This window comes from Moschus berezovskii, chromosome 2, assembly GCF_049115385.1.
Source record: "Moschus berezovskii isolate FMDL1 chromosome 2, NW_MosBer_1.0, whole genome shotgun sequence".
Classification (NCBI taxonomy): domain Eukaryota; kingdom Metazoa; phylum Chordata; class Mammalia; order Artiodactyla; family Moschidae; genus Moschus; species Moschus berezovskii.
In genome coordinates, this window is record NC_142461.1 from 72,464,236 (window position 1) to 72,485,396 (window position 21,161).

General features: G+C 43.8%; 2 protein-coding genes across 8 annotated transcripts in view; both read right to left on the reverse strand.

The window, feature by feature from the left end:
• Positions 1-8,664, reverse strand: part of LYPD1 (LY6/PLAUR domain containing 1) — a 56,721-nt gene extending 48,057 nt beyond the window's left edge. Inside the window, exons 1-2 of the mRNA XM_055397871.2 lie at positions 8,367-8,664; positions 6,925-7,062 (exon numbers count right to left, since the gene is read on the reverse strand). Of these exons, the coding sequence (XP_055253846.1) occupies positions 6,925-7,062; positions 8,367-8,418 (190 nt within the window). The 5' untranslated portion in view covers positions 8,419-8,664. The remainder of the gene's footprint in view (positions 1-6,924; positions 7,063-8,366) is intronic.
• A 1,260-nt stretch (positions 8,665-9,924) lies between these two features.
• Positions 9,925-21,161, reverse strand: part of NCKAP5 (NCK associated protein 5) — a 1,221,671-nt gene continuing 1,210,434 nt past the window's right edge. For 5 of the 7 annotated variants that reach the window (XM_088828971.1, XM_088828976.1, XM_055398855.2 and 2 more), the window contains one exon: positions 9,926-11,666. In XM_088828971.1, the coding sequence (XP_088685097.1) occupies positions 11,385-11,666 (282 nt within the window). In that variant the 3' untranslated portion in view covers positions 9,926-11,384. Of the gene's footprint in view, positions 11,667-21,161 lie in introns of all 7 variants that reach the window. The other 2 variants (XM_088828978.1, XM_088828981.1) reach the window with 2 other exon arrangements.

Genomic DNA, 21,161 nt, shown 5'->3' on the forward strand with positions numbered 1-21,161 from the left:
ATTAGGCTATTTTCACAACTTTGTGAATATACTAAAAACAATCAATTTTATGCTCTAAACCAGGGGTCCCCAATCTCTGGAATCTAATGTCTGATGTTCTATGGTGAAGTTGATATAATAATGATAGAAATAAAGTGCACAATAAATGCAATAAACTGGAATCATCCTGAAACCACCACCCCCTACCCTGGTCTGTGGAAAAGTGGTCTGCCACAAAATCGGTCCCTGAAGCCAAAAAGGCTCTAAAAGGATGAATTTTATGATACATAAATTATATCTCAATAAAACTGTAATTAAAAATACAAAAACAAATGACATTAGAATGATTAAAAAAAAAAAAAATCCCAGGGAAGGAAGGACTTGAATTTCAGTCCCACCAGCTGTGTGGTCCTGAGTAAACTGCTGAATCTCTCTGCATCTCAGATTAACAACCATCAAGTGAATATATTATCTCACTGTGGACCTTCCAGGCTAATTGTGAGGATCCTATTTTAAGGAGTTAAGGGTTAAATGAAGGACTCCTTCAGTCTGAGAAAGTGTGTGTAGAGTTAAGTCAGGTTATCTGGGCCAGCCTTCAGAGGCAGCTATGGTGAGTGAATGAAGCAACTCCTGGTGAGAATTCCTGCAGGTTTCCATCTTTAGAATTGGTACCTTAAGATGACTAGACTGCCAGCATTCCTCACTGCCCTGCTGTATCTCATAAGAAGATGGGTGACTTGTTTCGACATATAACAGGCAAGGAAGCTAAGCCCCTGGGACATGCGGTAACTGAGTAACCTCTTCAAAGTTACTCGGAAGCTTGGCACATGGTTGTTTGCTCCCTAACAGAGAGAGATCCCCTTTTCACTCAACAGCTGACGACAGGGGTTGGGGTGTGGACTACTTCTGCACAGTGTGGTAATAAACCTTTGCCGGGTTTGAGCAAGGGAGGGGGAGAGAAAAGGGTAAGAGGAGGGAGAGCGGAAGGCGGGCAAGAAGGAAAGAAGGCAGGAAGGGGAGAAGGAAGAAGAAAACAGGCTGTAAATTCAGATCTTTTTATTTCAGGAATATATAAGGGAAGCAGATTTCCTTTTCAGAGTTCAAAGCAAACAGTGTGTTTTGTTTTCATAGTGCGTTTCATTTTTCACTTGGGAGAGAAAACCCAGCTTTGAAGCTTCTCTGTTTAAACTCATTAGGAAAACCATCAATGATGGAAGCTTTCATGAGATCATAGTGGGAGGAATTAGTGCCGTGGGAGAGCTGGATCAATCCTCAAATGTTTCATCTATGGAGATGGGAGGTCAGCCCTGGCTGCTTGTTCAGCTAGAAAGTTAACATAAACAAATGCTTTACTTACTGGAGAGTCCAAGGGACTGAAGACATCTGATATTCACCCTCTGAAGACCTCCTCAAAAGTCTGCTATGCCTGCCACATGAAAGAGATGGATGCATCTCGAGAACTTAAGTGAACAACTAGATTGGCAGTGTTTTGCCTTGGAGAAAAAGGTGTTCTTTCAGGGTCCCGCTGGGAAAGAGGCGGTGATATTGACATTCACCACACAGAATCTTTCCCCACATAATTCATACCTTCATTGAGGCTGACATAGAAACCCTTTTAGCAGGGCCAATGTTAATGCACGAGGATATCTTTTTTGACATCTGAATCTTTTTTATTTTAAAGTTTTTAAACCTGTTGCAGTCTCCTTGGCAAAGTTAAAATATGGTGATTTTTTACATTTCTGTTCTCTACTCTTGGAGTGGATTCCATAACCATCTCATAATGGATTTGAGAGTGAGAAAGTATGGGCTGCAGGTGGGATGTTCAAAAGGGAGACGATATGAGAGAATGAGTCAAAGAAAAAGATATGGAGCAGACAGGGGGAACTAGAAGATTGACAGACATCACTGCTACTCTGAACAAAGATGTTCTGGGGGCGAAAAAAGTTAGAAAATAACTTTGTGCCTACAATATAACACAGGTTAAGCGTTTATGACCTGAACAGCTACAAAGAAGGAGGATGCATATTTTCACCTCTTCTCACAAAAATTAGGATTGTGTGCAAATAAATATATATAGGGAAAATTTTAAATATATGCATATACATATACATGCCATGAGTGTGCACCTTAATGAAAGAATCCAGGTATAAAGGGACTGGCATATAATACTGGTTGGCAAAACTGACCCTTCCTTCCTGCCAAGCTCACTGTAGCCTGTCATTTTCAATCTTAGTGAAATTAAGCAGAGAACACAGGCCATGGTTAACTTGCTATTTCTTTCTGCTAAAAGTGGATGACTGTTTCAGAGACCCCCAGGTCCTCCCTTGCTATCCCTTCTTTAGGTCATGAGAAAATAAGGCATTAAAGTAATCTGTCTAAGGTATGAAGCCATCCTCGCCCAATTTAATGAGCAACTAAGTAATCCAAAAGGAAAATAGTCATTACTTATACGGCCATAATGTAGATGCAACATGGCATATAAATCAGTAACTCATGTATCGCAAAACAGACAAATAGATTAATGCCTGTTGCAAAGGATGGGTGAAGAGATCGATTAGGTTACTGATTCCGACCATGAACTTTCTCTCAATACACTGCATTTAACTTTTAAATAAGGTTTAGGAGAACCTGTAACATTTTGCTCACTGACAGAGCTATATTTTACGAAGGGCAGAAATTGGCTAGTCTATAAAAATTAAATTATGCCCCTTTCACTGTATCTAGTCAAGAGGAAAAACTCTAATTACAAGATTGCACTGTCAAACAAATGCAGATTCACATTCTTTATACTCTGGTTTCAAAATTCATGGGCGGGGGCTTCTATTCTGAAGTGAAAATCAATGTTTGAAATATTTTGCGGAGTGCAGTGATAAGCCAGAGCAAGAAAAATGTCATTATCAAGGGTGGCGTGGTAAGTAGACACTAACTCATTAATTGCAGAGCTGGAGAGAACAAGTCATTTATTATGCAAATATTTAAATATCAATTAGTAAGGACAATAAAAGAAGCCTTCCCCTCCCCATAATCCACGCCTTATTTCTCCATAACTGACCAAGGGAAATAAAAGCAGAAAGCTCAGCCCCCATAGGAATGCCACTCTGGGGAATGCTGCTGCTGCTAAGTCACTTCAGTCGTGTCTGACTCTGTGCGGTGCCATAGACGGCAGCCCTCCAGGCTCCTCTGTCCCCGGGATTCTCCAGGCAAGAATACTGGAGTGGGCTGCCAGTTCCTTCTCCACTCTGGGGAATAGGTAAAGGTTAATTTTAAATGTACTTCACACTTGAAAATTCAATGTACCTGCCTGAAAATTCATAAGAGCTGAGTTTGCAGACTTAATCCAGAAAGGACTATCTGAGGGCCTGGTCATATTGCACTGCTGGTATTTTTTTTTTTTTTCAAAAAGAATGCCTTTCATTCCTACTTAAAATCAAACTTGCTTGGTGCATTAAAATCTTAGTCCATTTAAAACCCTGCTTTTTCTCTACCTATGGAAAATGCCATAGCACTCAGACTTTACAAATCCCGAGTTCGTTCTCCTGTTCTTGCAAAATCCATTTTGTGGATCGTCCACTCAACCCAGTTCACTAAGCCTATTAGGTGAACTTGGTGGGCATGAGAACTGTCTACGTCTTTAGCACTTTGCCTGAATTATCTTTGCAGGCAACCCTGGAGACGTATTTTACTGTGTAAGGGGTTGGCTCGGTCATGTCTGACTGACAGACATGGACCAGACATCTAATTTCCCTGACTCCTGTTTTACTCCTCTAATACACAAAAGGGTTGGTCCAGACCAGCAGCTCTCAATTTAGGGGCTGACCCCTGGCCAGCTCCACCACAGACTTCCTGAAAGTGGCCTGTCCAAGGAGGGGCCCAGATGTAAATTTGAACTCTCAGATTCTGATGCACACCGTTAACTATAAATCAACCATTTATGGTTTACTCCTATCAATATAATTCTTCTATTATATTTATTTATAATCTTTATGCAAATGTAGATTAATTTTTGTGTATGTGCTGCAAAAGTTCGGAGAAGGCAATGGCAAGCCACTCCAGTACTATTGCCTAGAAATCCCATGGATGGAGGAGCCTGGTAGGCTGCAGTCCGTAGGGTCGCTAAGGGTCGGACACGACTGAGCGACTTCACTTTCACTTTTCACTTTCCACTTTCACACATTGGAGAAGGAAATGGCAACCCACTCCAGTGTTCTTGCCTGGAGAATCCCAGGGACAGGGGAGCCTGGTGGGCTTCCGTCTGTGGGGTCACACAGAGTCGGACACGACTGAAGTGACTTAGCAGCAGCAGCAGCAGCTGCAAAAGTTGGTGAACTTTCTCTCATTAAAAGAGAAATTTGGGAGGTTGTTGTAAGAGATGGAATAGAAAGAAAATTGTCAGATTCCCCTTTTATGATTTTTCTAATAGATAAGTCAATATAATTTTTTAAAAACTAAAACAAAAACCCTTTCAGTTCCAAAGCACTGAAATTCTTGAAACGGTATGTATCACTGATTAAGCAGAAACAATTCTGACTTCGACACCTGATAGCATCATTCAACAGGTGGGGAGAAGTTGACCCTGCAATGAAACGAAACGCCCATGGGTAGGAGCCTGGGAAACAGGAGCCTCATAAGAGGACTCTCAGATTTCAGGTGATATCCCCACATAAGGCACAAAGAAAGAACCTGGTGCATGCAGGATACAACAGAAATCAGCTGTTGCTACACTGATGAGTATACTAAGCTGTGTTCGCTTAACAATCAGTTTTCAGGTTGACTCTCTAGCCCTGCCAACAAGGGTAGAGTTAATCACCACTTACACAGATTGGTTTCTAACACTGCATGATGAAAATGGAAATGCCTTAGACATTTCAGCCCACTCTCTCTCCCGTGCCTACCCCACCTTCAACTTCAAAACACAGAAATGTGTGTTTGACTGATTTCTGTTGAATTCAGGATACTCCGTGTGCAGAGCTTGCATCCTTCCCCTAACCAGTTCCTTTGAGCCCATCAGCAGTGTGTGTGTCTCACACCTCACAACTGAGTTTGCCTTATTTCTCTCGTGTCTGTCACTCTCTAGTCTATGACATGTGGCCAGAGGAACCCGGTTTGAAGATACACAGTGCCCATTTTGATTGAGCTAATAGCAACTTCAGGTCAGGCGCTGACTGTGCTGTTTCTTGAGGGAGAAGCTAGGCATTATCATGCCAGTGATATGTTTTTAAAAAACAAAAACAAAACAAAAAACAGTGTGAGGTAGACGAGAGAGGGAAGCCAGATGAAAAACTGAACACTTGAAAATTCCATTTTCAAAGTGCATCTTCAAAGTACACTTTCAAAAAGCAAGAAATATCCCTCAGAAAGCCACCTCTTCTGAATGCAATTTGGTTCATAGCTTTTCCTCTCTTCATGAAAATCATATCCCAGGTTATGAAACATGATCCCCAGGTAAGCAGTGACCTGGAGGATGACAAGGAAGTTCCATATCGTCATTTCTGTCTGCCTGGAAGAAAGCTACAAATATTTGAGAGTTGCAATAAAGTGTTCAGAGTGATTCTGATGAAAATCACAGAGGTTCCTCTGGTGGAAGGGTAGTCCGTTTTTGCTCAGATTAAATTCTCAGGAATGAAATACAAGAAGACAAGAAACATCTCACCAGAATCACCTATGTCAATCTTAGCTAAAGACCCATCGCTAAGTTTTGTTTGGCTTTTTTAACAGCCTGCATCCCATATAACCAAACAATGCATGTTGCTTTCTTTGAGAAGTTATTTTTGACAGCAATTACATTTCTGATTTCCTAGAAGAATGATTCTGGTGGAAAGAATCCACACCTAGACTGATCATAATCTAAAAGAATAGCCTTGAAAGTCACACACACACCCCACCTCACAGTACAGTGACCAGCTAGTGCCTTCCCAAGTAACTAAGTGGCAATCCACAAGGTGCAGTCAGACCCTTCTCTGAGAAGATAACAACATTCCCAAAGTTGTTTTTCCCAAAACACTGGCTTTAAAACTTGAGCCTTTGCATTAATCTGCTACCGGATTAAAGGACTCACTTAACCCTTCCAGGCCCTTCACCAGGCTCCGTGGGCAGTGCAGTCCAGCCAGCTACACAGAAGCTGGGCTTGGGTTCACTGAATATTATTCATCTATCATTTCAACATCTTTAAAATGACAAAGTCTATATTCGTCGATTTGACCTTGGAAATGAAACCCTAGTTCACCAAAGTTCTAGTTGTACTTTAAGGGGAGATTTTGACTTCTGAAAAGACTCTGATAGTTCCTGCTCAATGAGAAGATTCTGCAGGAAATGAGGGAGGTTTGCTGCTAGCAAGACCCACCTCCCCTTCTTCACCTGGCCGGTGCCCAGGCCCTCTATCAGCCTGCCAGCAGCTAAGCCTGTGGGACTGGAAACTACATTCCTTTGAAAGATCTTGGCAATTTGTGCCTGGAATTTGATGCATTAGTTCTAAAATTAAATAAAGATCCTGTAGTGTTCTTCAAAGAAATATGGCGTGGCTCTCTGACAAAACACATTTTTCAAGTGCTGACCTCTGGGAACTTCAACTAGCTTCATATTTCAGGCTGACACTGCTCACAGGCTACTGTCTAGTTGCCCAAGCAGGGCTGGTTATCCATATATTTTCCAGTCTCCCGATCAGCTTTTAGCAGAGGAAGGTAAGGGGAGTAAATAAAAAGAGGAGAGCCATTCATTTAAATGCACATCCCCTTCCCAGTTCCTCGGGGAGAAGCCCTGGTAATTAGCTGTAATGAGATTAAAGTAACTTGGAACTCTTCATCTTCCCAGCACTGTAAAAGTAAATCCGCGATAAACTAGTGTGTGCATAATATCAAAGTCAATCTTTTCCTGTAATGGAATGGCCCCTCACTTCCACCTAGGCCCAGGTTGGAGAGGGGAGGAGGAAGAGGGCTGCCAGCCTCTTACCTGCGCTTTGCTCCATCACTTCTTTCTGACACATGTCTTGAACGTTCACCGTGCAATTCACGATGAACTCGGGGGATGAGCAGTCGTTATTCAGCTGGAATTCTTCACACTGGTAACACTGAATTTGCAACGCAAAGCCTGTGGGACAGACGCAGTAGGGTTCAGACCCAGCCTCACAGAGACCACCCGGGAACCCACCGTCCTCCCACTGGCTCCAGCCAGAGTCGCTTCCGCGCTCGCGCCTGGGGCTCCCAGAAAGGCGTCTGCGGCTGAAGCCAGCAGAGGGCGGCGTGGCCGCCGAAGGTCCTGCGGGATAAAGTGGAATTTTGCTCGCGACCCTTAGACCCTCGCTCCAGAAACAAAGAGCCTATCCGACACCACACCCGGCCATTCCGCACGGAAGTTGGAAGGAGAAACATGCAGCCCGAGAGCGGAGTAGCTCCAGAGACTTGCGTCAGCTCCAGTCTACGCCGAAGATTTGCCTAATTGTTAATTGGTTACAAATGAGTTAATTGCTATTTTGGCACCACTCGCGATTGCCTTTGCAGACGCCTTTTCGGTTTTCTTTGATTTTTGGCGTAAGCATTCCAGTGCTGTGGTTTGCAGGCTCCCTACGCTGAAGCTCTGGAGGAAGTGCCGCTGCGCCCCGAATCCCCCATCTTTCTTCGGGACGGTTCCCCCGAAGCAGCAGGGGTAGCCGCGGCGTGGGAACGTGCGTGCGTGCTTGTGTTTGTGTGGGTGTGCATCCCCGGCCGCTTTCTGCCCCACTTTCGCGGCTTCGTTTAGCTAGGGCTCCGGCTTGGGGTCCCAGCTCTGCAGAACTGGGTTGGAAGTCTGTCTCGTACTGGAGGAAAGGAGTCAGACGTTTCGCACCTCTCTCCGCTCCAGCCTGACTGCTCCGCTCGCATCTACGAGCTGCCTTCCAGACCCAATTCCCCCGGCTCCCGGGCAGATGAGCCGCGGACCCGGCGCAACCCCTCCCAGCCCCACAGCGGCCGCGCTCCGAGCGCAGCAATACAACCCGGGCGCGGCCCGGCCACAGGCTGCCCCGCGTGCGGCTCACCTGTCGGCGGCGCCACTCCCACGGGTTGCCCGAGACGCCCGACGACTTGGCGGGTTCGCGGTCTGTCGCCCCAGTTCCCTAGCCGAGACCCCACGCGGCTCGGACCCTCCCTCCTTCCGAGCCTAGCTTCTTTCTACCGCGCAGCCCAACCATCTGCAGCCAGAGTCCCACCAATCCGCCGCTCCCGCCTCTCCTGCAGCGCGGGATTTGGAGACCTTCCCACCTAGCGCCTCTGAACACCCCTCGCCGCAGCCAAACTCCCGCTGGGCAAACCCGGAGCAGCACAGGATCGGAGGTGGGCGCCCAGGGAGGCAAAGGGGCCGGCGGGTGGATGGGATGTGAGCGCCTGGCCGGACAGCTGGCCGCTTCGTCTTCTTACCTTGAAGCAAGAACAATCCGCAAAAAGTTGCTGCGACGCCGAGGACCCACATCCTCCCGGAGCCGTGGGGCCGGGAGCGAGCAGGCGCATCAGAAGCTGCGACCGCGGCGGAGGCTGTCCGGCCCGCAGCGGCTGTGGCTGCCGAGGCTGCTGGGGCCCGCTCTGCCGCCGCCGAGAGGAGCCGCAGGTGCCGCCGGCGGCGCCCGCATCGCCCGAGCCGGGGCTCCGGGCTGAGGGGTCGCCGCTTCTCTGACTCGAGCTCCCTGGCGGAGCACGGCGTCTCTGGAGTTGGCGACGGAGAACGAAGGAACTACTGGCGATCCCGAGCACCCAAAAAAGTCTCCTCTCTTCTCCCCACCTCCCACTCCAGGCACCACGTGACGGCTGCCGAGTTGGGGTGGGGGTGGTGAGCGGGGAAGGCTGGGACAGTCTTTTCACGTCCCACCCCCTTCCGCTCGCCCTCTCCTCCCGCCTCCGCGCGTCCCCGGGACTGGGACGCCTAGAGGGGTAGAGAGAGCGTGTAGTTTTCCGAGGCCGGGAGGCTGCAGACCAGGGAACAGCGGGAGGAGGGCGCAGCAGGTGCCGCGGGGATCCGCCAGGCGCAGTCTGCAGGACCTGGGAGGTGAAGTCGGAAGACTGCGTGCCGGTGTCCTCTGCTTGCAAGGGTCGCGCGCCCCCAACCCCTTCCATTCGCCCCCGGGGGCTGGTAGGCTCCTCCGCCGCAGAGTCTCTCAGGCCTGCGGGCCTGGGGCCGCGAGGGGCGGGGCGCGCTCCAGTGCGTCGGCAAAGTTGCACACCTGTAGGCCCTTTAGAGTGTCCCATGCAGCCGCTCCTTCTCTTCCTTCTAGAAGCCCCTCGGTTGTCACCGGGATTGCGTTCATCTGCGGCGGGGGTGGTGGGGTCCGTGACCAGCTCCGCGCGCTCTGCACTCGGTTTATCTGCCGCGCGCACCGCTGAAGGGTGCGGTGACACCGCCCTGGTAGCCTAGCCCAGGAGAGGGCCACCCCGGGGAAACCTAGATGAGCTCCCACTAGAAAGCAAATCGGGGTGAAGACGGGAGTTGCTCTACTCCATCCCGTTTCTCGAAAAGACCGGGCAGCTACCTCCGGCTTCCCTCCTAGCCACGGGTAATTAGCATAGACACCCGCGTCCTCGCGTGTACCTTGCCTTCCCAGGCCAGGACTCGGTTGCTGGCTGAATCCCGCACCTCGATTCCTCCTTTCTCGACAGAGCGACCCGCCGGGAGTCCTCGCGGGACTACATTTGCCTTCCTGACCGCCGAGCCCTGCAGCAGGTGGTCCGGGAGCCCGCTGGCCCGCCGGGAGCGCTTTGGAGCCCCCGCCTCCAATCCCGCTCGTTCGCTCTTCCAAGTCCCTAGGGAGCATCCACTTCTGTGAAAAGGGCTTCATAAGCTTTGTCCCTCTCCACCTCGGGCCTCCTCTAGGAGGAAGCTCTCTCAGGCCGAAATGCTGATCATTTATTTGCCTATCCTGCCAGCAGAGCGGGTCTGGAACTGCGCTTAAAGGGCTTCTTGTAATTCCTTTGCAGAGGTCGTTCCCTATCTGCCTCGGGCCCCCTCTCTGCCTTTGCCCACCTCTTACTCTCATTTCTAGTTGGTTAACCACTCAGGGAAATACAACTGTTTTGACCACTACTGGCTAGTTTGCAGACTCCAATCTTATTACTGGCTGAATTACTCTTTCTGGAGCTACAGGGAGTTTGCTTATTAGTCTGTTTGTTTCTTCTGGGAACTTGTAGCTAGAGCACGTGTGAGATTCAAACAACTAATTGGCTCAAAGTGTCCTTGAATAAAGTTTTTTAAGCTTTCAGTGGGTGCCATTGTGATATGACGTTTATTTAGCAATGAAACCAAAGAATCTTAACAAGTTTGAAAGACACACAATTTTAAGACAACAAAATTCAAATGTAACAAATTGCACAAATTAACCAAATAACACTGATCATACAATACTCTTTAAAGAAGCAAGTGTGTACTAAAGTATCCAAAGATCCTAAAAATATTTGTTATGCCTAGTTTACAAGCTCCTGTACAAAAGCGATTATAAATAGTTCACATCTAGAAAAAATACACAATAACCTTTAAAATAGAATTTATCCTTACATATAAACAGACTTTGTAGAAAATAAGGATATTAAAAGTAAGAATTTTTCATAGCACCAATCATCTTATTTTTTACAAAGTGAACATTGCAAATAGTAATATGCTTTTATTTATAGATTGATCAGATTTTAATCAAAAGAGCAGGAAGATAAAAATCAACAAATAATGTTGAGAATCACAGGGAACCACTAAGTAGAAGGGGGTGTAAGGAAATGATTGGAGGGAAAATAGAACTACATTGTTTCTGATACATATCACTTCTGATCTGTGCTGCACTTGAGTTCCTTTACAGTTTTTAATAGAAGCAGGATAATACTTCTTTCCGGAACCTGAATCTTTCTGTCAACAACTTGGAATTTGCACTAAAAGTTTCTGTCAAACTGAGATTATGAGAGGGAAATGAGCCCTCTGTTTTTCTGGCAGGCCCTGTTTTCATTTTACAGAGTGTACCCACAATCTGAGGACTAGGACAGTGACCTGAACAAAAACTTGATTTGGAATTTTTAAAAAATATATTATCAACTTCTAAGACTTAGGACATCATTTCAAGAGCATGGCACTGATCCAATTTATTGCTGGCATTTTTTTTTTTTGCTACAAATATAATTTCTTTTTCAAGAAAATTTACAACTTCTGTACAAGTATTAAAAAAAAAAGTGCAAAATTAAGACTTCTGTATCCTGGGTGTGTTTACTTTTAATCCTTGTGGAAGACAACAAATAGAATCTATCTTTATTGCCCTGTCAGGGAAGTAAGCTCAGTGGGATGCTGGCTCTGACAGTGTAGGCTCTGGTACTGCAATCATTTACGTGTTGTCATCTCTACCTGCCCTGCTCCTCCCACCCCTGTTTCTTAAGTGCTCCATTTCCAGCTCACTAAGGTGGGGGGGGAGTCCTTTATACATCATTTGAACCCTGACTTGCACAAGAAGAGAAGCTATCATATAAAGAATCACTCAAAGATTCCAGGTGGTCTACCCCTGGCCTATCAGAGCTACTCAAAGAGGCCTCTTCAGTTTTTTCTTTTTCTTCTTTTTGTCCTTCAACCTTGTTCAGAGAGTTCTTCTCCTTTCCTAATAAGATCACAGTATTGCCGTTATATTTATTGAATGACTCCAGGGAAATTTTGCATAATCTATTCTCAGGATCGTCTCTTGTTTCTTCAACTTGTTTCAATTTCTGCAATAAAAAGAGGAAAATATTAGAAACATATTTCTTTGCAAAATCAAGTTATTCTAGCCAATATTCAATTATTGTTGGTATAAAGCACCATTTAAAAGGATAGAAGGAACCTACAAGTCTTTTAACAAATCTTCTAGTATAATTTAATGTAATAATAAAACCAATTTTAGGGATAAATCAAGACTTTAATCATTTTACTGAGATAAATAGGTCCCAATTTGCAAATCATTTAAGTGCCACTTAATTTCATTTTAAATGGATCCATCTGAAATTTGTTCAGGTAAAGTGTCTTCTTTTTCTTAAAGTTTCAAACATCTTTCTTTTCCTAAATATTATTAGTTGTCCTACTTCTAAATATGGATAGGGATTGAATTGCAGCCAGAAATGACAGTTCTATGTTTAAAAAAAAAAAAAGGCATACAATCCTTTAAATTGCCACACAATTTAAGTACATGCTAAATTTGTCAGAAGCATTGTCACATGTGTATTTTGTCTGCTCACAAGTCTTATGCTATTGGAAAGAGATCTTGGGTCTGAGGGGATAGATTCTTCAAGGCCCAAGGGCTTAAAAATCATACTAACAGTTCTGCACCCCAGTAACCTCTCCTCCAGGAGGTTCTAGTAAAACTGATTTAAACAGGGGTACTTATAGGCTGTTACTGGTAGTCTCTGGGACTTCATAGAACAGTGCAATCATATTTGATAATTCTTGTAGGTGAACCCTGTAAACATGAATATATTCAGTTGCTTAAGTTCCTGAGGTCCAAGGTGACCAGAGGCATAGATACAAAAAATGACAAATGTGGAAGTATTAAAGCCATGACCACATCTCTCATCTCCTTTTCCTCTTTCAGGCAAAAATTCCATCGAAACACAAGGAGGACACGGGAACAGGCCTTAGAGATAATAACAGTAGCTACCATTGATTAAGCATCCACCATGTAAAAGACACTGAAAGTACTTTATCTATAAACTTTTCCCTCCACCCCGCAACAAACCTGTAAGTTACAACTCTTTGCAACCCCATGAACTGTAGCCCACCAGGCTCCTCATCCATGGAATTCTCCAGGCAAGAATACTGGAGTGGGTAGCCATTCCTTCTCCAGGAGGTTTTCCCCAACCCAGGGACCAAACCTGCATCTCTGCATTGCCTGAGCCACCAGGGAAGCCTGCAAGATACACATCTCCACTTTAATAAGGAGGAACATAAGGCTCAGATTAACAGGGTTACCTGCCCAAGGGGCTCAGCAAGTGATGGAGAAAAAGATTTGAATTCCTGTCTGGAGACCTTCCATGCTTTTGTAATAAAGGACAAGGTGTCCGGTATGTTTTTTTTTTTTCTTTTTTCATTTTGCCATCCAAATATGCCAAACCATCTCAATTGCTCCTGTCAGAGGCCCTAACAAGGCAGTTCTATTCCCCATCCATCCCCCAACATTGCTATGATGGATGTCAAAGGTACAATGAGGAACTGTATTTGCATCTGGAGAAAAGCGGACACAGTCAAAGCCTGTGAATTCTCACATGCTAAATATTTAATTTGCTTTTGTTATTGTACAGTTGCTCAGTTGTGTCTGACTCTTCTGCAACCCCATGGACTGTAGCTCACCAGGGTCCTCTGTCCATGGAATTCTTCAGGTAAGAACACTGGAGTGGGTTGCTATTTCTTTCTCCAGGGGCTCTTCCTGACCCAGGGATCAAACCTGTGTGGCTTGCATTGGCAGGCAGATTCTTTACCACTGGCCACCTGGGAAGTCCATTAATATTTAATAGAAAGAGAAAAGAAAAGGACACAGAAGTGGATGGCTCTGGTGTCCCAAGAGCAGACTCTGACAGCATTTGTATCTCTGCTGTGGGAAATGGCGTAATTCAGTGGGAATATTTGAAAATCATCCTTGAAGTGGTGTTTATTTCATTACACTATTAACGTACAGGAGCACTATTCACAGAGCTAAATTTCGATCTGAAATGGCTACCTCGAGACCAGAGATGGGCTAACGAAGAGATTCCTAGGTGATTACAGAAAAGTGGCCCCATAATTAGGAACAACTTCATGTAGCAGCCTCTTTTCATGCTGTGCCAATTTTACGCATTCTTTTAAAAACAATTATAAAGTACAATGTGAAAAATACATGGAGAGGGTAGAAAAGCTTTGATTATACTAAATGTAGGTAAATAGAGGGCATTCAATATAATTTCCTCCTCACCTGAATATCTTCTCCCTTTATTCTTTATTCAAGAACCACAATTCTTTTTCTTGGCTACTTCTGGTCATTGTGGATCTCAAATCCATTCAATAAACACTCACTAGAGAAGCTACCATGAGGCAGGTGGAAGGTTTTGGTGCTGAGGATACATAGCTGAATAAAATTGCAGGCTTCCCTGGTGGCTCAGACAGTAAAGAATCTGCCTGCAATGCAGGAGACCCAGGTTGAGTCCTGGGTTGAGAAGATCCCCTGGAGAAGGACATAGAAACCCACTCCAGTATTCTTGCCTGAACATCCCATGGACAGAGGAGCCTGTACAGTCCATAGGGTTGCAAAAGAGCCAGTCACAACTTAGTGACTAAACAACAAGGAAAGGGTTATTTACATGAAAACACCCACTGTTTAAGGGACAAAAACAGTGCATCTTGTTTTCTAAATGTTTCCCACCTGTAGGTTTGGTTCTTTCAATTAATTATGACAAAAGCCTACACTGGCTGAGGAGGCAGTGGAAACAAAGGAATGGCCCACTCTAAAATCACATGCCTTCTCAGTCTTCCTTTTGTTTCCACAGTTTTCATGAGGGGTGCGCACCAAATAATCCTGGACTGTAAGAACATCATCAGCGCAAGAGTGACACTGACATTCGACCTTGGTGCTGGGGAGCTGTAGGGACTGGTGAGGACTGTGGTCAGCTCAAGAGTATGTGCCTCAGCTAAAGGCAGGAGCAGCTACTCAGATCTAGCTCATTGCGGCTGTGCAGAAACATGAGTCCAGATTGGGTCCAGATCTTTGATTTTAAAGTTAAGGTCACAATATTTGCTTGTATTTAAAGTTCTCTAATTTTAATTATTTGCTTAGATTAAGAAAAAAACAAAACAACAAAACCCCCACTACATATGTCAAGTAGTAATCTTTGCAGTGTTTGAACTCCTGAGCTAGTGATTTTGTTTTATAGGTAATAGCTGATCCCTTCCTACTCCTTCTCTCACCAGCTTTCAACCTAAAAATCTAGCCCAATGCTAATCATCAGTAGATTCTCGATGGAGACTGGAAGATGGATTCAGCTTTCTCTAGCATCAGCAGTTTCAGCTGTTGGCTTTGGTTTCTCCAGTGGTCCTGCCAGCTAAGAATAAAAGCAATGAGGTAGCTTACTTTCCTTCCTTGAATGAGAAGTATACCCAGCCAGCCTCAACATTGTCTTGTCAGATCTCAGGTATATTAATTTTGAAGCGACATAAATTTAAAACATAAGGAGGGATTGAGGTCCAACAGGACTGTGCTTAGGATGGATCTGGTGAATGGTAACAAAAAGGTGAAACAGAGCAGGACCCTTTGGTCCAAACTCCCCTCCCCAATGTCCTCCACCTATCTTTTGTCTGTAGAAAAATTTTAGCCAAACGATAAGTTTCATTAAAGAAGTGCGAAAATATAGAAGCAAAGGAAAACAATCAAACAAGACAAAACAATAATAGTTTAGTCAGTAAGCAAAGTTAAAGACCTTTAGTTCTTTCTCAAGGGCTATAGATAATATTCTGAGCCATATGATACAGGCATATCCGAGCTGTCTTAAAGATACTGAAACCCCTATTTGGTGGAAGAAGTTAACTGTATGATGACTAGACGCTAGCCACAACATAAACTGGCTTCAAAAAATGGGAACAAGCTGACCCTGGAACTGAAGACTGACTGTACATAAAACAATCAAGATGATGCTTACAAGACCAAGTTCAAAATGCCTGTCAGAGCTGCCTGTGTGGATTCTGCATGTAGCCCCCTCCCTCTGCCTATAAATGCTCTAGCCCACTGACGGTCTAGGGGGGTGGGGGAGTGGATGGAGTTGGCCTATGGACAGGAGTCTGCCACAGCCGCCCCCATCATCCTCTGTAGGCTGCTGATCTCCAAAATAAAGCAAACTATCCTTTCCACCAGGCTTGCCTCTTTATTGGCTTTAGAGGAGTGAGCAGCTGGACTTCCATTTCGGTAACAATAGTGCACATCCGTTGGTAACAAATGTATGTGAAGGTGCCCTGAAAACTAATCATGGTAATAACAGTATTCAATTAAGTGCCCCTGATCGTGCAAAGATTTAAGGCAGGAGAAGAAGGGGATGACAGAGTACGAGATGGTTGGATGGTATCACCTCACCGAGGACCTCTCAATGGACCTGAGTGTGAGCAGGCTCCGGGAGATGGAGGACAGAGGCCTGGTGTGCTGCAGTCCACGGGGTCGCAAATAGTGGGGCACAACTGAGCGACTGAACAGCAACAGCAACAACAATTAAGTGCCTGCTCTGCACAGACACTTGGCTAAGCACATTGCATGGATTATCTGTTTACATTCTCCCATCAGTACTATGGCGTAAGGTATCATTGTTCTCTCCATTTACAAGCAATCAAGGCTAGAGAAAGGAACTTGTTTAAGGTTATGGAGCAATACCTGGTGGGATCTGGATTTGGACCCAGGCAATCTGCCTGCAGAGTCCAAGCTCTTAACCTATCCTGGAAAATAACTTCACATATATCAGCCCATATTACCTTTAAGGGGAGCATCTGAAATAAGAATCACACAACAGTGCTAGTATTAATAACAAACCTAATAAAGATTCCTGATGAAGACTGCGTGGGTTCCACATAACACTGTCATTTCCTTTGTAGAATGTGCTTCATAGAAATTACGATAAAATTAATATACTACACTTGCCACCTATAGGTGGCAACAGTTGTACAGTTCACTTTTTGGTGGGGCTGTTTACTGTACTTGGGAACAAAAGTTGGGCTAAAAAGGGTGGGAATATATTTTCAAGTTTAAAATAAACAGTTTTGCTTGTTCCTAAATATTTTCCTGTCCTTTGTGTAATGACATTATTAACAATAATTCAAGCACAAAGTAGACAGTGTCATATTCTCCAGAAATCCCTTGGTAATTATCCCTGAACTAATTTTATTACTTTTAGTTAAATAATCAATCAATCAAATCAGCCTACTAGGTGAATAATCATGTGGTCCTGATTCTCAGAGAGAGTTTCATAGAAGAGGGGGCTCTTGGAATGCTTTTGAAGTATACTAAGTAAGAAGGAGGGCATTCCAAGAAGTTTCCATTTCATGTGCCGCTACCACGTCTGTCGTTATTCCATAGTCTCTCTTGGGTCCAGTAGTCGCCCAGATAGTCTGTCTCTTGCCTTTTTAGATTCTGTAATGGATGGAATCACTTAAACACAGAAACACTGAGCTATGCCTATCTCAAGGGGTTCAAAGAAGTCCATGGACAGAGGGGTCACAAAGAGTCGAGCACGACTGAGTGACGAGAACCACCGTGGGCTGTAAATAACGAGCAGCTGTTATTTCCTAAGAGCTTTCCCATCTATGATCTCACTTTGCTCTCACATCAGCCTGGAAGGGGAGGGAGGCTGCTGTCAGCTGTATTTTACATGGAGTATTTACAGAAACTGTGGTTCATACAAATTCAAATACAGGTGAAATTAGGCCTGGAAACTTGGTTTCCTGATTTTCAAAACGGAAACACATATCATTTCCCCCCACCCCCAACAGTCAACAATAATCATGAAGTAGAGAGTCTGCCTAAAACCAACAACCTGAACACAAGGAAGAATAAAATAGAAGGTGATACGTCCCCTTTTCATAAGGAAAAGATGGGGAGAATATATAAGGTGATGCAGAAAAGCTCAAGTGATAAACTGGAATAAATCTTTGTATGATGAGATCAGCTTCAGAAACATGTTATCCGTGTACAGTCAGAAACTCAGCCCATAGCCAAGGAGAAATAAGTAGCAAATTCATGAAACAGCACAATGGATTAGTGTTCTATGATGAAGGCTACTGTTTTATTATTTCAAGTAAGTTTCCATCAGGTGATTATATGCTGAAAATATTGGTTAGGATGTCTACTGTGAAGTGTCAGGAGGAGAGTCAGCTCTACTTGTGGAATTCAAACACAGCATCCTTCCTCAGCTGGGCACTAATATTTGCCAAGAGGACTAGAGCTTTTAGAACAAATTAAACAGTACCTTTCTCAACAGATTTCTTATTTCTCTATTGCCATAATGATTCACTGACAATCAGTTCAACAAGACATACGGTAAGAAAATAATAGCTACATATATAAAGTGTTTTTACAATGTGGTTTACTATGTGCCAGGTACTGAGTTGACTGCAGTGCATGAATTATCTCATTTAATTCTTATACCGACCCTATGAGACAGTACTATTTTCATCTGCTTTAAACACTTGAGGAAACAGAGAGTAGAGAGGTTGAAATATTTAGCCACATACACATGGCTAATAAAATAGGGAGTCAGGACTCAAGCAGAAAAGCCTGACCACAGATCTTGGGTGGGTTCTGTGTGGAACTTGGGTTACCACACAAGGCAGGGTATTTGGAAACCAGTGTTCATTTCCTGGCATTGTACTAACTAGCTGTGAGGCCCCGTTGAACCTTAGTTTCTTTAAATTTTTTTTTTTTAAGGATCTTCTCATTCTATAAAACTCTTAATTGTGCATCTTCTATGCATTCATTATTGGAATTTCAGGCAATACAATAAATAATTCTCTTCCCCATCTTTAGTTCTGAATGAACTGAAGAAAGAGACAAAGAAAGAAAAAAAAGGCTGATGGAAGGCGAAAATATCAGCTTTATTATTGAGAAGGCCTCTGAGCAGAATGAGGTTTTATCTTTAGAGAAGTGAGTTTCTTAGCAGTGGCCCTAGAAGTAGACGGGCTTAGTAACTGGTAGCCCTGGGCTGGGGGCAAGTGATTTCTTCTAAAACCCACAGCATGAAGGGAACAGATTAGAACGTGTGCTTCTAACAGCCAGCATGACTTGAGAGGGGAGGATGCGGAGAGCAGGAGGTGGACTTAAGCTTTCCCTGTTCCCTTCCTAAACTTTTTTTTTTTTATTGAAATATAGTTAATTTACAATGTGGCATTAGTTTCAAGTGTATGGCAAAGTGACATATATATATATATATATTTTATATATATATATTTTTTCAGATTCTTTTCTCATATAGGTTATTACAGACTGTTGAGTAGAGTTCCCCAGGCTATATATCCTGGTTGTTTATCTATTTTATGAGAAGGGCATGGCAACTCACTTCAGTATTCTTGCCTGAAGAATCCCGTGGACGGAGGAGCCTGGCAGGCTACAGTCCATAGGATTGCAAAGAGTCAGACACAACTGAATCGACTTAGCAAAAAAAGGCAAAAATATCTATTTTATATATAGAAGTGTGCATCTGTTAATTTGTTATTTAAACAAGCTATTCCTCCTTCTCCTGAGGAGAAGTGAATGAACGGAGGTTAGAAACATTAGAAATGTTATCCTAGAGAACTCCTTCCACATGGAAAGAAACACCCCCCCCCCCCAAAACTGGGAAGAAGTGTCACCACCATGGCCCCACCATCACCCCACATTTCTCATTATGTGTGATGATGCAGATTTTATTTAAAGAATCATGTGCACTGGGGTCAAGAAGATGAAAAATTTGGAGACTGCAGAGGGTTGGTTTGGGCAGAGAGCATTTTCCATGGGTGAAGCAGTAGGAGGGAGGTGATTTAGCAGATGTGATAAACAGGTGATGGATCAAACAGAGGAGATGGGCTGGCTAATCCTGAGCTTCGAGTTGAAGTGGAATGTTGTGATTTCCCCTATCCCTTTCCTGATGAGCAAATCTTGGGCACTAGGAAGGTGATTATGTATTACATTCCTGTGGGAATGGGGAGGAAGTATTTTAATACTGGGTCTCTTAGTTGAAGATTTGTGTACATTCAAAGTCTCTGTTAAGTGATGTTTGCTGGGGGCAGGCCAACCTCAAGGGAAACCTAGCAGCTCAAGTCATTTTTCTCAGAGGCACAGTTAATCTCTTCTTTAATACCACCTCTTACTGTATTCCGGGTGGAGCGGCTTTCTGAATGAGAGGTAAAAATAGACAATGACCTTTGGTGAACACGGAAGACCCTCCAGACTCTTCTTGAGAGTTGTGGTGTTGACCCGGTTAACCTGGTCAAACTCCAACTTGGATAATTACTTTCTCTCGGTGTTCAGTTCCCTCTATTAAGTCAACCGGACACATTACTCTTCACTTGCCCTTCTGAAAAATTAATGTGCCGGATCAGTATTAGAGAACCATTCTCTCCACCCACCCACACACCAGGAGATATGATTCAGCACTTGGGGGCACTCTATTTCCTTACTGGGGTCCTGAAGAGTCTTCAGTATCTCCAGGGCAAACTGGTTTTATTAGGTGAAAGAGTAATTTTCGGCTGATATGTGCTTTTATGAGTATAGTATTAACTGTATCACTGTTCTTTATCATGATCAATGACTTCCAGTGACCTCTGTTAGAACCCCTGAACTCAGAGAGGACAAATGAGCTTACTTTTTCGGGGGGGAAAAAAAGCAAGCAGAGAGAAGTGCAGTAGGAAGCTTAGGGTTGTTAGAAAATAATATATCTTGTGGAAAAGAAAAGAACTCAGCTTGGAGATAAATAGTGGCTGCCAAGGACTTTTAGAGACCAGACCAAAAGGATGGAAAGAAAGTGAAGTTATTTCATCGAAGAGATGGGAAATGTTCCCATACATGGAAAATGGGGAAGATGTGGAACTAGGTCCCTCGGTGGGAAGAGAAAAAAAGGAACGTAGAGAAAATCACAAACTTTGTCTATGGCAGAGAAAGGCATCTGGGAAAAGGAAAGGCATATAATCACAAGTTTGGGCAAAATGATTATATCAACATGCAAAGAACACATTCGTGATTTCTCTAACATTAGTGCCCTGACTTGAAATGCCCATTTGAAATCTTGTTTTGATTTTTGTTTTCTAGGAGGTGGGTGGATCCACAAATTTAATTTAAAATACAGGTTAATCACCTGAATTAATATATCAGATTTGATCACTATTGGTCAGTTTTTCCAAAAGTGAAATTTGCCCTGTTTCATAGTGACTTCTTGAGAGTTGGTAAATAAGCCAGCTCATTGATAGCAGTTTGTATAATTAACTAAACAGAACATGCTTAGCCATGTTGTTAGATTTTTCTTCTTCCAGGACAATACTATTAACTAAAATATTTATGAATCAGAATTGAGCAGGTTCTGGGTTGGAACTTCTGAATCTGTTTAACTTAGTGTCAGGTTAATGATTCCAGCCAATGAGAGAGAGGGCATCAAACCTCTGGCCTTTCATTTATAGGCACCATTATGGATAAAAATACATTTCAATTCTACTCACTTGCCTTAAAAGATTGATTAGACTTTTTTCTCTGACTAACCTTT